Source organism: Lutjanus erythropterus, chromosome 22 (genome assembly GCF_056507025.1).
Source record: "Lutjanus erythropterus isolate fLutEry1 chromosome 22, fLutEry1.hap2, whole genome shotgun sequence".
NCBI classification, from domain to species: domain Eukaryota; kingdom Metazoa; phylum Chordata; class Actinopteri; order Lutjaniformes; family Lutjanidae; genus Lutjanus; species Lutjanus erythropterus.
Window position 1 is genome coordinate 9,827,883 of NC_139338.1, and position 13,984 is coordinate 9,841,866.

Here is a 13,984-nt window from a genome sequence, read left to right on the forward strand (position 1 = left end):
ACAGCTCTCTGGTCAGTAAGGTGTAGCTGGAGGGGGGGGACTGTAACCATCGCAATGAATACTGAAAACGAGGCCTGTAGTCTGGTGCATTGGAGGGAATTCCTGCCTCCCCCCTTCACTCTCTCTCTACTGCCGAGTCTCATACACAAAGAGGGCACTGTACGGGCTCTGTTTATAACTAAGCAGTCCCTGCACTGCAATTTAGGAGGCGTGCAGCTCAGGAAATTGCTGGCCTCTGCCGAGGCATGCTTTCACTGAGGGAATGGTATTCATCAGCCAAGTAATTGGCAGGTTACTTTTTTAAATACCTTGTTGGTAATTACCTTATAAACAAAATAACACATCAATAAACCCAAAGGTTGCTTGGACCTGGTGTGAAGAGCAGCAGCGTTGATCATATGGAGAAATTTGTTGAAATATGCATGCAGCATCAGCAAAACAAAACAAAACTATGACAGGATTTCACGTTGGGTGGTAAGTTTCAGCTTCATGAGCGCGTGAGAGTTTGTCATTTTTTAATACCGCAGGCTAATTGAGGGACTTGACTGTTTGTATATCTGGAAACATGAAACTGCTGTGCGCCACTAGTCAAATACACAGTATTTTTGTCATTTATTGGAGCGATGGTGTCTGTATTTTCAGAGCAAACAACAGGATCACCAGGATCTCTGAGGAGCAGCTCAGGCCCTTCCTCGCTGTGGAAACGCTCGACCTCAGCAACAACAACATCGTGGATATAAAGGCCAGCTCCTTCCCCGTGCTGCCGCTCAAGAACCTGTGAGTGTCACCAGCTCTGTTAGGGCCTCATTGTCACAGAGATCAATAACACAGCAAACCAGAAAATGTCTCAGCGCTTTCTAGTAACACAAATATGGTAGAATTCAATACCGTAAATAAGCAAATCTACATGGTATGGTAGCCATCAATTTTCATACCATGGTATACCGCTGCAACCCTTTTTTCATAGACTAAGTGCTGGAAAAAGCCCAAAATGTGTTGTTTCTGGAAAGTATATTAAGAACCAACCCCATGTTTCTGTTGTTGTAATAAAGTTTTTCGTCTCTATCTTTTCATTTTAACCAAACCTTGTTATTAAATTTTTATTCCCCAGGTTCCTGAACAATAATCGGATCTCGTCGCTGGAGACGGGCTGCTTCACCAACCTGTCCAGCAGTCTGCAGGTTCTTCGGCTGAACCGCAACCGCCTCTCCACCATCCCAGCCAAGATCTTCCAGCTGCCCAACCTCCAGCATCTGTAAGCTTTATTTTTTTTCTTACTTTATCTAAGAAATCTCACAATCGGGGCTTCAAACCAAGATGATTCATGCTTTTTAAGACTTTCCAGACATTAAATAAAATGACTCTCTCTCCCAGACATTTTCCCTGACTGTGCACTCATTTGGAGGCTTGTCACTTATAAAGTTGAGGACTGACCATATCTTGGAAAATTGCAGACTACATGAAAAACGAAGGTCCATTAATTTGTTTATGCTGAACAGTTAACACTTTTTACTCTCATGGCATAGCCTCCTCTGATTGGCTGACAGCTAAAAACTATATCTGCAAGCCAGATATAGAAGATATACTTTGCTGATATATTGGCAGGCTATTGGCACTTTAAGGAAAAATGGATATTGGCCAGTTAATGTCATCAGTCATCGCTGACAATCAATCATTCCTTGTGTGTTTCAGGGAACTAAGCAGGAACCGGGTTCGCAGGGTGGAGGGCCTGACGTTCCACGGTCTGCATGCTCTTCGCTCCTTGAAGATGCAGAGAAACGGCCTCAGCCGCCTGATGGACGGAGCCTTCTGGGGCCTCAGCAATATGGAGATCCTGTAAGCAAATCTACAAGACATGTGCATCAAGTTCAGCTCTCCATCCTGACTTAAAGGGATAGTTTGCACTATTTGAAGGGGGGTTTTATGAGATACAGTTAAGCTAAACAATGTGCCGCTGTGGATAGGGTCAGCAACAGCAGGTATTTTAGCCACTTAAAAAAGTCCCATCTTAAAAAATGTATGTCAGTGTAAGTGTACGCTACATTTTGATTATTGTCCTGCTTATCTTTGCCACCAGAGAGCCTTTTCTAGTGGGAAACTGCTGTTATATAAGCCAAATCTCACTCTTTCCAAACCAGCCAAAGGCAATGGGCAAAATCACTAATTTTCGCTGCAGAATACACTAGTTGCTGGTTTATTGCTGCCTCGATTAGATAATTTGTTTGTGTTATTGTGTGACTTTGCTGTTTTAAAAGGATATTTTGGATTCACCAAAATCACACAGTAACAAAGATCGAAGCAGTGATAGACCAGAAACTAGAGTATTCTGCAAGGTAAAATGGAGTTTCGTTGGTTTGGCGAGAGCAATATTTGGCTTGTATTTCCAGTCAGAGAAGGCTGTCTGATGGCAAAGTAAAGCAGTGAAAATATTCTAAATATAGCGTATGTAGCTATATTGATTTTTTTGGGTCTGCCTTTTTTAAGTGGCTAAAATACCCTTTGTTGCTGAACCACAGCAGAACATTGCTCATCTTTCATGCTGCTACTCATCTCTGCCTCTCCTCTTGCATCTACTGCAACTAATGCGCTGACAATCGATAAGTACCTCATAAAACCCCACTTCAAAAAATCCAAACTATCCCTTTAAATGTAGTATAAAGTCTCATTGTCTGTGTGTGTGTGTGTGTGGGCCTGCAGGCAGCTGGACTACAACAACCTGACGGAGGTGAGTAAGGGCTGGCTGTACGGCCTGCTGACTCTGCAGCAGCTCCACCTCGGCCACAACGCCATCAGCAGGATCCGACCTGACGCCTGGGAGTTCTGCCAGAAACTCAGCGAGCTGTGAGTCCACCTTTTTTTTTTTCTTCATTTTTTCTCCCCTCCATTCCCCACCCCCCGTCTCTTTTTATTCCCCCCTCCCTCTCGTTATTCCCTCCTCACTTTTCCATTCGCACTCTGAACTCCCAACACTTCTCTGTGTCGCCCTCTCCTCCTCTCTGGCACTCCCGCCTGCCCTTCCTCACACTCCAGTTCCTCCCGTCGCCAATCCCCACGTACACACACACACAGACAAAGCAGGGTCTCTTATGCTCTGCCAGCCGGTGCCAACATGAAAGCACTGCCAACACATTACACACCCCTTTGGCTCCTCTCTGTTCTGCTGTCACTTGAGCCAAAAACACCACCCTCCGGAAGTCCCGCTTATTTTTCGCCCATTATTAGTTCCTTCTCTTGTGAAATACTACATTACCCACAAACTTGAGTGATTTTCCCACCCATCGGCACACATTCCTGGAAGCAGACTGGATTTCCTTTGTTGTGGCTGTTGTTTACAGCAGCGGTCAGTTCAGTGTTTGCAATGTCTGGAGCGTTTTTCACAGATCGGTTGTTGTTCTTTTCCCCCCTGTTTCTTCTCTCCGGCTCTTATCGCATGAACCTGAGAGTAAACAAGCCGCCTGCTGGCTGGGAACGTGCCCAGCTATCTGATTTGCTCTCATCTGAGTTTACTTTAAAAAACTGGCCACTCAGAATTGTTTGTTTCAAGATTTCTGTTTTGACCTCCTCAAACTCATACAAAATCAAAGTTATCGTTGAATTAGATTGCAGTATTTTTTATTGTAGGTATCTCAAGTCTTGATATCTAAGGATTTTTTTATATTACAAGGTGGATTTGGGGTTAGTGAGGAAACGCCAGGATGACAGCATTGGTACATCGTCATGGTAACTTATGCTGCAGACTAGAGCTGCAACTAATGATTATTTTCGTTATTCTTATCTTATTGTTTTTGTTTTCTGTCCTACAGGAACCTCTCCTCCAACCATCTGTCCAGACTGGAAGAATCCAGTTTCGTAGGGCTCAGTCTGCTGGATGAGCTCCACATTGGAAATAACCGTGTGAGCTTCATTGCAGACGGAGCTTTCCGTGGCCTCTCCAACCTGCAGATGCTGTGAGTTGAATTTTAAAAATCTTACAGAGAACTCCATGCAAAAGTTTCATAAAATCTGATTTCAACATGTGGGACAGATACCAAAATATTAGCAGCTTATCTGTGCAGCTACAACATCTGTCATCTCATAAGAAATGAAGGATTACAATAATTTGCTTATCAGCTTATCTGACAATAAATATGTTTTGATTTAGCATTATTGTGATAAGCATGATAGGTACAATGAAATATGAACTTTCTTCTCATTTAGATAATCCTAACAATTGATCTTTTCTAAGTCCCGCCCTTTTTCCCTCTGCGCTCCAATAACAATTGAGCAAGTTTGTTACTTGGTCAACTATCTGCTCTCCTATTTCCTGTACTTAGATATGCTATATGCTTGGTTTGTTGAAAAGAAAGAAAATGATTTGGTTAAAAGATGTTGCTGATGGACCTGCAAACTTCACTTATATTCACATTGTTAGGAATCTAATACTAGCAAAACACTAGCAAACTAGCTTGCTAATCTACAATCATCAGCTAGCTAGTTTTGATATTATTAGCTACCTTAACATGTTACTATATGGTGCTTTTACAGGAAAGGAAGAAGTTGACTGAGGTACAAATTTTCTGTTTTTGGAGCACAGAGCAAAAAGGGGCAGAACTTAAGAAGGATCAATTACAAAGCTAAGCTACACTAATCCTCTCCCTACTCTAGCTCCATATTTAAGGTACCAAAAAGAGTGGTATAGATCTTCTCATCTAACTTTTAGCAAAAAAGGGAATAAGCACTATTCCTAAAATCCCAAACCATTATTTTAAGTAAGTGCTAACAACAGGCTAACATTAAATGTAGGTACAAATCCCTAAAAACAGTACTTCATATTCTGTTCTTTTGGCCTTCCTACCCTCTTTAAACCCACCTCCACATCAATCCTCTGCCTGAGTGGAAATATCCTGCCTGATTTGTTTTGGGGATGTGAAATAGATTACTGTGTTGAGGTCTCTCCACACACATAAAAAAAAAAACCTCCAAGAGGCACAACCCCGACCTCAACAACCCCCCCCCCCCCCAACCCCGTCCCTTCCTCCTCCACCCATCCCCCCCTTTCCCACAGAAAGGCTCCATAACGTTTCCCCTGGTCGGGATTTTTTTTAACTGAAACCAAATGTGAGTTGTGCTGCTGAGGTCAGTGTAGGGCAGGTGTGCAGCTAGGTGGACATGGATTGCTTCAGGGCTTCAAATCTGCCACCTCCTCCCACACACACACACACACACACACACCCACACACACACACGTACACACACACACACACACACACACACACCGTTCCTCAATCTCAATCAGCCATAACCAGACATGCCGAGGAGGAAAATAACTGTTTGAAAGCATTAGAGCAGCTGAGGGATCAAAGGAGGCAATTTCTCTGGGAAATTCTTGGCTTTTAGTGATGTTCGTCCTCTATTGCTGTGTATTAAGTTGTTTGGTGTATTTTTTTCTCTCTGTGGATAGCAAGCAAAAATGTGTCCATATTTTTTCAGCTGTCACAGTTCAAGTTTGATAGCAGAAAATGTTTCAAGGTACATCAACGTTAATTGTAAGGTTCTGGTGTCATCATTACCTCCAAATCAAAGAGCGTGGGCTTTTTTTGTAGAGTTTTGCGTTTTGCCTTGTGTACAAAGATCATACAGGGTAAAATCCATTGAAGTGAAAGCAGGGAGAGCAATTTCTGTACTCTCAGCAGTGGGAACAAGACCAGAAGCCACTGGTACTACCTGTTCCTAACTTTAAAGTTGGCCATGTTATCATGTAACTGTTTGCTAAGATGATATTTATTCAACCCAACCATTTAAAACACACAGTAGTTCTCAAATTGAGATAAACTTTTACTAAACATTTACACACACTGTCAACCAGATGTAACCATTATGTAGCTAACAGAACCAACTAGCAAGAGCGTTTGCTTGTTAGTAGTATGAGAGATTTAGATCGACTGACACTTGATCAAAATGCCGTTTAACAATGATGCTAACTGGGATTTTAAATTGCAATTCTCAAAATGTTACACTAATGATTTCATTCTACCACAATTGGGTTTCAGAGTTACCTAGTAGGATTCATACAGTTTGGAATGAGTGTGAAATATTTATTTACGCTAACCTAACAGACGTTATTTTGTAAGTTAGGCTAACAATTCTGATACAAAATTTTGTAATTTGAGGTATCCTATATTATGTTGTAAAATACAAGGTAAAACCAAACCTGTCTACTCTGAACTACATTAGCAAGCTAGTGTTTGCTTTAATGGTTAGGTTAGCTAGCAGTTACACCTGGCAGTTACTAAATGTAAATATCAGAGGGGGACCAAGTCATTGTTTTGCAAGTCACAAGTAAGTCTCAACTTTTTGCACTCAAGTCCCAAGTCCTAAACCTTGAGTTTTGTGTCCTAAACAAGTCATAATGTGCAGTGAGTTTCCGGCCTCATTGTTAATATTAGCCTCGACTTACTGTTCTTTGTTCAACTTCAAATGTTGGAAGTAAACATTTATATAATTAAAGTTATAATTAGGTTAAGTTTGGACTTCTGAACAGCCCCTGAGGGAAATGCTGCTAACACAAACCAGTTGGGTTCTGAGGACAAGGAGTGCTGTAAAGACTTTTGTAACATGAAAATTGCCGTCACTGTTGAGGTAATTTGATTGGAGTTTCCCAAAAAAATGGGGTTTACCAAAAAAATAAAAGTCCTGGTTACAGATGAACCCGTAGAATGTGTTAAATATCACAGACTCATTATATATTTAATGGTGGATTGAGGATCTGTGGCATAATTTCTTTTGAGGGTAACTCACATACATATTTGAATTGCATGCAGAGTATATTTATCCCCTTAAATGGAGTTTAAAATGCAGCACACATGTTATATTGCAGCGCTTCCTTGTAAAACTTCTTTTTCTACACAACACAGAAAAGCCATTGCAGACTTTTAAAAGCGCCGCAAAGGCCAGGAAGGAACTTCCTGTGAGGCATGGAGCCGCTTTGAATATAATTTTAAAGTCTCAAACATTTTCCCCCCTCACACGAAACGCAAAGCCGCATAAAGTTTTATTAACATCGCAACTGCAGTTGTTTGTTGGGTGTGGATTTTTTACAATGCGGTCTGTCTTTGTTTCTTCGGAAAAGGGATCTCCAAAAGAATGAAATCTCCTGGACCATTGAGGACATGAATGGGCCTTTCTCTGCGCTGGACAAGCTGAAAAAACTGTGAGTTCATGATCTGCGTAACGTTGCACCCTGGACTGTGTCACTTTATAGAACAAGAACAAAATACACCCTTAGAAATAAGGCCTTCAAAAGGGTTCTCCCTGAAGGACTGAGGTAAGGGTTTGTCAAGGGTTCTTTATAAGACTAAGGTTTGCATTAGGAACTCTGTTTGGGAGAAAGAGTTCTTCAAGGATTGTTGTAGTCCTTGAGGAACTCTTTCTTTAAGGATTCTTTTAACTATAATATAAAAAGGATCCTTGATAGAACCTCGTTGCTGGGTTCTGGATAAAGCCTGTGGAAATTAAAAAGTTTCCCGGTAGAACCCTGTGGTCTAGATAAAACTCTTGGAATGTGAAAAGGTTCCCAGTGGAACTCCCAGAGTGGGTTCTCCTATGAGGACAAGCTGAAAAACGGTTTATGTTTCTTTATTTCTAAGAGGGTAAGGTAAAAGCGGGGTGTGAAATTGATCAGTTTGTCATTTTTTCCCAGGTTTCTGCAGGGGAACCAGATCCGCTCGGTGACCAAGAAGTCTTTCTCCGGCCTGGACGCGCTGCAGCACCTGTGAGTTGGCCTCGTGTTTCGCTGATTGTTTCCAAAAGTCCGAGCTGTAAACTAAGCAGGGTGAATCACACCGAGACACAGAGGCTGTTTGTTAGAGGCTGTACACCCAAACTGTCTTCTCCCGTTCCTCCGCTTTGATGTGGAATCAAGAAAAAACTCCACCATTAGTATCTTTACTTGTGTGCCAGGCTATATCGATCACCGAGGCAAGTGGAGCGAGCTCTGTGTGTGTGTGTGTGTGTGTGTGTGTGAACGTGTGTGTATGAGTGTACAACAGCTGCATTTGATTCTAATTAGAGTTTTTTCCCAGCCGTTGCCAGAGCTCAAAGCAGCCCAGCGTTGGGCCTCTCTTGATTAACACAGCAAACTGCTGCCCAGAGTTTTATTGTTCTGGAGCCCAGACCTTTTTCTTCCCGCGATTGAAGTTTTTGTAGCCTTCACTCTATATGGCTGATGTTGGCAGAAAAAGCTGCCATCTTTCTGCAAGGATCTGAATTTCTTTTCTTCTTTTCTCAACAGAGATTTGAGTAATAACGCCATCATGTCGGTCCAAGCAAACGCCTTCTCTCAGATGAAGAACCTGCAGGAGCTGTGAGTATGATCGTGTTCTAGTGTTCCAGATCTAGTTAAGTGATTTAGCGTTGATGTGGGACAGAACACCAGGTGAAACTCATTACGGTCGGCTGGGAAAGTCAGCACCAAACAGTGCTTACTTCAGTCTTAATAACAAGTTCACAGTTTCCTTTGTCCTTTGTCTTTCCTTTGTCTTTGGGATAGTAGATAAATGATTTAATGTGGCTTGTATGAGTTACTCATTGATAGTCAGTGTATTACCTACAGTAGATGGTATTTGGCACCCCCAAGTTTGGAGAAGCAAAGAGTACCAGCATGAAGCTAAGCAATGTACTACTGTGGACAGGGTTATATAAGACAAATATCACTCTCCAAACCAACCAAACTCCATAGGCGAAATCAGTCATTTTACCTCGCAGAACACAGGAGCTGCTAATCTACCTCTGCCTTGATCTGTTAGTGAGTTAGTGTTATTGTTTGACTTTCGTGTTTTAAAAGGATAGTTCGAATTCACAGCAGTCACACTGTAACACAAACAAACTAACCGATGAAGGCAGCAGTAGGGCAGCAGCTCCTGTGTTCTGTGAGTTAAATTACCATTTTTGCCAATGGAGTTTGGTTGGTTTGGACAGAGTGAGTTTTAGCTTGCACAACAATAGTTTCTGTCAGAAAAGGCTGTCTAACAGCAGGGTAAAGAGGCGAAAATATTCTAAATATAGCAAACACTTAAACTGATGCAGATTTTTATTAGTTGGACCTTTTTTAAGTGGCTAAAATACTTTTTATTACTTTCATTCTGGTGCCCATCTGTGCTTCTCTCCAACATCTACTGACAATAAAACTCGATCTATAAGTATGTACTTTATATAACCCCACATTAAATAATCTGAGTTATCCTTTTAATTGAAATTGAACAAAATCCTTATGCAGTTTTAAAAATTAGTCTATTTAGTATTCCCTTCAGTAAGCATTTTTCACAAACTATATAAGACCAAAATCAGACATGTTATTGCATTGTGAATTAACTTTTTTTCTGGTATCTTCCTCCTTGGCAGACGTCTGAACACCTCCAGCCTGCTGTGTGACTGCCAGCTGAAGTGGCTTCCAGTCTGGGTGGCAGAACAAACCTTCCTGCCCTGCATCAACGCCAGCTGCGCCCACCCGCAGATGCTGAAGGGCAGGAGCGTGTTCGCCGTCAGCCAGGAGGAGTTTGTGTGTGGTGAGTGATGCATTCACTCGGTGTAACACCTTTACACACACGTACTGTAATGCCTTAAAGACAGCCATTTATCCATGGCAGGTTTTCCATTTGCAAACTGACCCGGATTGTTCAGTATTTTCCTCCCTGACTCCTGGACAAGCTAATGAGTCTCATGAAGGGACCTTTATGGAAATTTACTAAGTTTTCAGCTTTCCTGGTTACCATCAGAGTAAACTATTGTGGATATATTTCAGTTCAGAGCCTCATCTGCCAACAAAATGCCAAAAAAATGTACCAAACATTGCTAAATATTCCAGACTTGAACACATAAAACTTGTTTCTTATATTCTCCCTTTTGTTTTCTTCTCAGATGACTTCCCAAAGCCTCAAATCACAGTGCAGCCGGAGACCCAGTCAGCCCTCAAGGGCACCAACGTGACATTCGTCTGCTCGGCAGCCAGCTCCAGTGACTCGCCCATGACCTTCGCCTGGAAGAAAGACAATGAGGTCCTGAACGATGCAGAGATCCACAACCAAGCCCACCTGCGCGTGCAGGGAGGTGCAGGAGGCGAGACGGAGGTGACGGAGTATACCACCAGCCTTCAGCTACGTAATGTGGAGTTTTCCAGCGAGGGAAAGTACCAGTGCGTCATCTCCAACCACTTTGGATCATCCTATTCCACCAAGGCCAGGCTCACTGTCAACAGTACGTTTGAGATGGGAGAAATTAACTGTATGGGATCTGTCTCTAGCTACATGGTCCGCAAAATGCCTTGAATGATCCTAATTGAAGGTCTTCTTATTGTTTCCAGTGCTCCCGTCCTTCACCAAGATGCCAATGGACCTGAGTATCCGTGCCGGAGCGACAGCTAGGCTGGAATGCGCCGCCGTCGGTCACCCTTCACCTCAGATTGCCTGGCAGAAAGATGGAGGCACTGACTTCCCTGCTGCCCGCGAACGCCGCATGCATGTGATGCCAGAAGACGATGTGTTTTTCATAGTGGACGTCAAGACTGAGGATATAGGTGTTTATAGCTGCACAGCTCAGAACACAGCTGGAGCTATTTCTGCTAATGCTACGCTAACTGTTCTAGGTAAGTTTAGAGCCCCGTCTTAGGTCCAAAGGCTTGTATGAAGTATAGATAAACTCTGCACACTGACAAATCACTCTTAAGCTGGGTGCATCAATATCGATTTATTTTTATACCCAATTAAATCATAGTTTAACTTAAAATTACGTTGCATCAACCTGTAGCTACCAAGCATACAATATAACAGTTTTTGTCTTTCTTCTTTGCTAGCTAGCAAACATAACTGTTCTTTACTTTTTAACTAGCTAGAAAAAAATCTTAACATTTTTGTCTTACTTCTTAGCTTCTACACCGAACCATGAGTAGGCTAACAAACTTTTTAGATAGCTAGCATACAATATACCCCCTGCCCCAATTACAAATTTTACTCATTTTAAACATAGTTTTGTTAAACTCATTAGCACTAATCTTAGATTAAATTAATCTTTGTTAATGCACCCAGTCAACATTGTTGCTTTTGCGTGTTATACTAACCTATTTTCTTCTTCTTACAGAAACACCCTCCTTCTTGCGGCCCCTCATGGACCGCACAGTGGCCAAGGGTGAAACCGCTGTCCTCCAGTGCATAGCTGGCGGCAGCCCTCCCCCAAGACTAAACTGGACCAAAGACGACAGCCCACTGCTGGTGACCGAGCGCCACTTCTTCGCAGCTGCCAACCAGCTCCTCATCATTGTCGACGCTGCGGAGGCTGACGCGGGGAAATACACCTGTGAGATGTCCAATGCGCTGGGTACTGAGAGAGGTAACGTCAGGCTGGCGGTCATACCAAATCCCAACTGTGACTCTGGAGTGCAGGGCGGCGTGGGAGTTGGTATGGTTGGGGCAGGAGGATCTGACGATGACGGGTGGACCACAGTTGGAATCGTCATCATAGCTGTGGTGTGCTGTGTGGTGGGCACATCATTGGTTTGGGTGGTCATCATCTACCATACCCGGCGACGCAATGAGGACTGCAGCGTCACCAACACAGGTTGGCTCACAATGGCTTTTGTAGTTGGAATTTAATTTAAACAGTTCCCTAAACCAAGTACTGTTCATATTAGTACTATAAAAGACTATGGTCTAACATGATGCCCTTTTGCTCCAGATGAGACCAACCTACCTGCCGACATTCCCAGCTACCTGTCCTCCCAGGGCACACTCGCTGATCGACAGGACGGCTACATCCCATCAGAGAGCGGCAGCAGCCATCAGTATATGGCTTCATCAATCAGTGGCTTCTACCTGCAGCCTAAAGACATGAACGGTAAAACACCCGCCCCTCCTTCTTTTTAAAACCCTGTCCCTCTTCTTCTATACCCTAAAACTGAATCCCTTCTTACATGATACTGTTCTTCACCCACACAGGTCTTTGTCAGCTAGATACAGGGAGTGAAACAGACATGGAGGCAGCCATCGATCCTCTACTCTGCCATTATCAAGGTCCAGTCAGCTCACTGCTTCGCCGAGACAACATGTACCCCACTGACCCATCAGAAGTCTTCACAGGTCAGTACAACATCATCTCTCAAATAAGCTGCATTTCTGTCACAGGAACTTTCCTCTGGGACTGTCCTTTGGATGAACCCAGACGCCTTTTTCACCACCATGGAACCATCCCTGCTGTGGTTTGTTCCCCTAATTTTGAACCATTCTGGGCATTTCCACCAAAAATAACCCAAAACTTTGGTTCCCAGCTGGAACCAAAAAATAGAATTTTTCCTTGGGATCCAAAGTGAGTATTCCACATGTTGTTGTGCATTGTGCAACACCCTCTGTTAATGACATCCTTGATTACAATGGTTCCACTTAAAACTGGTGAAAGTGTGTTTCCCCAGATAGCACCAAGAATCTTGAACAAAACTGGTTCAAGAACAAGAACTAAATTGGGGACATTGTTTTACCACCCAAACAATCCTTGTTTGGTTGTTTGTACTCTCCAAAAGCTAACTAAAAGAAAATGGTTTTTTGTTCAAGACTGTTGCTGATCCAGAACATTATGTTTGAATATTCCTGAAGTGAGTTCTAAAGGAAATAATAATTGCCATTTTTACCTTCAGGCTGTTCCATCGACCAAAGGCCCGTCTGCATCGACTCCTACAGCGGCACCTTGACCACCTCTAAAAGGAGAGACTACCTCCTGTCTGAGCATTTTGACCTCTGCTCCTCCACCGTCCTGATGCAGCTCCCCAACGCCAGCCTTCATCACGGCCCCACGCACCAGCAGAGTGACCGCCGGCCATCTGAGGAGGAGGGAGATGCCAGCGACTATGGGAGACCTCATGAGTGTCTCAACCCCTGCAACACCTTCATGGGTAGGTCTCAAGTTCACAAGTTTACTGAACTTTTCTGGGTTTTGCCTGTAGCGGTTTGTTGGTCTGACTTTGTTGGTCTTTCTCATGCAGGAACATTTGGGAAAGCTCCCTGGAGGCCCCACAAGGACCTGTACACAGGCTTCGGCCCACCGTCAGTGACGCATAATGGAATAACTCTGCACGAGAATCCCTACGCCGCTCCGGATCCAGAGTCAGACCAGGAGGAAAACGGCCTCACCAAGGACTCATCGTCGGAGCTGTGCAACAGCGTTTATGAACAGCCGTTTGACAGCAGCAGGACTGATCCCGTCCCACAGCGCAGGACGAGCACTTAGCTCAGTGACTCTTGTTTTTTATAATGAAGAGGACAACCAAAAAGATGAACATTTCTACCTCACTGAACGGACACTTTTGCAATAAAGGACTCCTCAACTGTGCAACGAGTGAATGTAAAAGACTATTTGATGTTCCTGGAGAAAAGTGAAAAGGAGCATATTAGCAGCTGTTCTTTAAGGACTCAGCTTCAGTTAAATAATATAGATGATTATATACATTTTTTATATAAAGTTTATTATATTTTGTAAATTGTATATAAACAGATTCCATTATTTTTGCTTACCTTTTGTGTATGAGTATTTTGCAGCCCTGCCTGTTCAGTTATCCCAGCTTTGAATGAAGCAGTGTTTTGCACATGTAAACAATAAAAAAAAAACATCTTAATGTGTGCTGCGTTCACTTTGGTGCTACGTGTCTTCAGTCTCTTTATCATGCAAGGATATATATTAGAGATGTGGAGGAGGTGGTGTTGGTGGTTGGTGTTATATGCTTGGCTTTTAGAACGGAACCACAGACCGCCAAGGACGCTTAAGGTCTGTCATCAGTCGGCCCCCCCACCAAGAGAGAGACAGAGACCAAGACAGAGAGGATGTTTAACCGTTTGGTATCACAACTCGGTTCCATGTACAGCTAGGCAATAATTACAAAGAATTAGTTTTTTATATTTTCACCATGGGGTAATGATTTGATCTTTAGTTACAAACTTACCATTGTCCAAATGAATGAGTCTGAGCAAGA

The 13,984-nt window shown here is 43.0% G+C and overlaps 1 protein-coding gene across 1 annotated transcript in view; it reads left to right on the plus strand.

Annotated features, from left to right (window-relative positions):
- The window catches only part of lrig3 (leucine-rich repeats and immunoglobulin-like domains 3), a 28,667-nt gene extending 15,022 nt beyond the window's left edge, over nt 1-13,645 (plus strand). The window contains exons 4-19 of the mRNA XM_084710906.1: nt 643-777; nt 1,112-1,255; nt 1,693-1,836; nt 2,698-2,841; nt 3,804-3,947; nt 7,109-7,189; nt 7,679-7,750; nt 8,270-8,341; nt 9,379-9,542; nt 9,895-10,230; nt 10,337-10,618; nt 11,110-11,586; nt 11,704-11,862; nt 11,964-12,104; nt 12,656-12,910; nt 13,001-13,645. Of these exons, the coding sequence (XP_084567032.1) occupies nt 643-777; nt 1,112-1,255; nt 1,693-1,836; nt 2,698-2,841; nt 3,804-3,947; nt 7,109-7,189; nt 7,679-7,750; nt 8,270-8,341; nt 9,379-9,542; nt 9,895-10,230; nt 10,337-10,618; nt 11,110-11,586; nt 11,704-11,862; nt 11,964-12,104; nt 12,656-12,910; nt 13,001-13,245 (2,995 nt within the window). The 3' untranslated portion in view covers nt 13,246-13,645. The remainder of the gene's footprint in view (nt 1-642; nt 778-1,111; nt 1,256-1,692; nt 1,837-2,697; nt 2,842-3,803; nt 3,948-7,108; nt 7,190-7,678; nt 7,751-8,269; nt 8,342-9,378; nt 9,543-9,894; nt 10,231-10,336; nt 10,619-11,109; nt 11,587-11,703; nt 11,863-11,963; nt 12,105-12,655; nt 12,911-13,000) is intronic.
- Nucleotides 13,646-13,984: the final 339 nt, after the last annotated feature.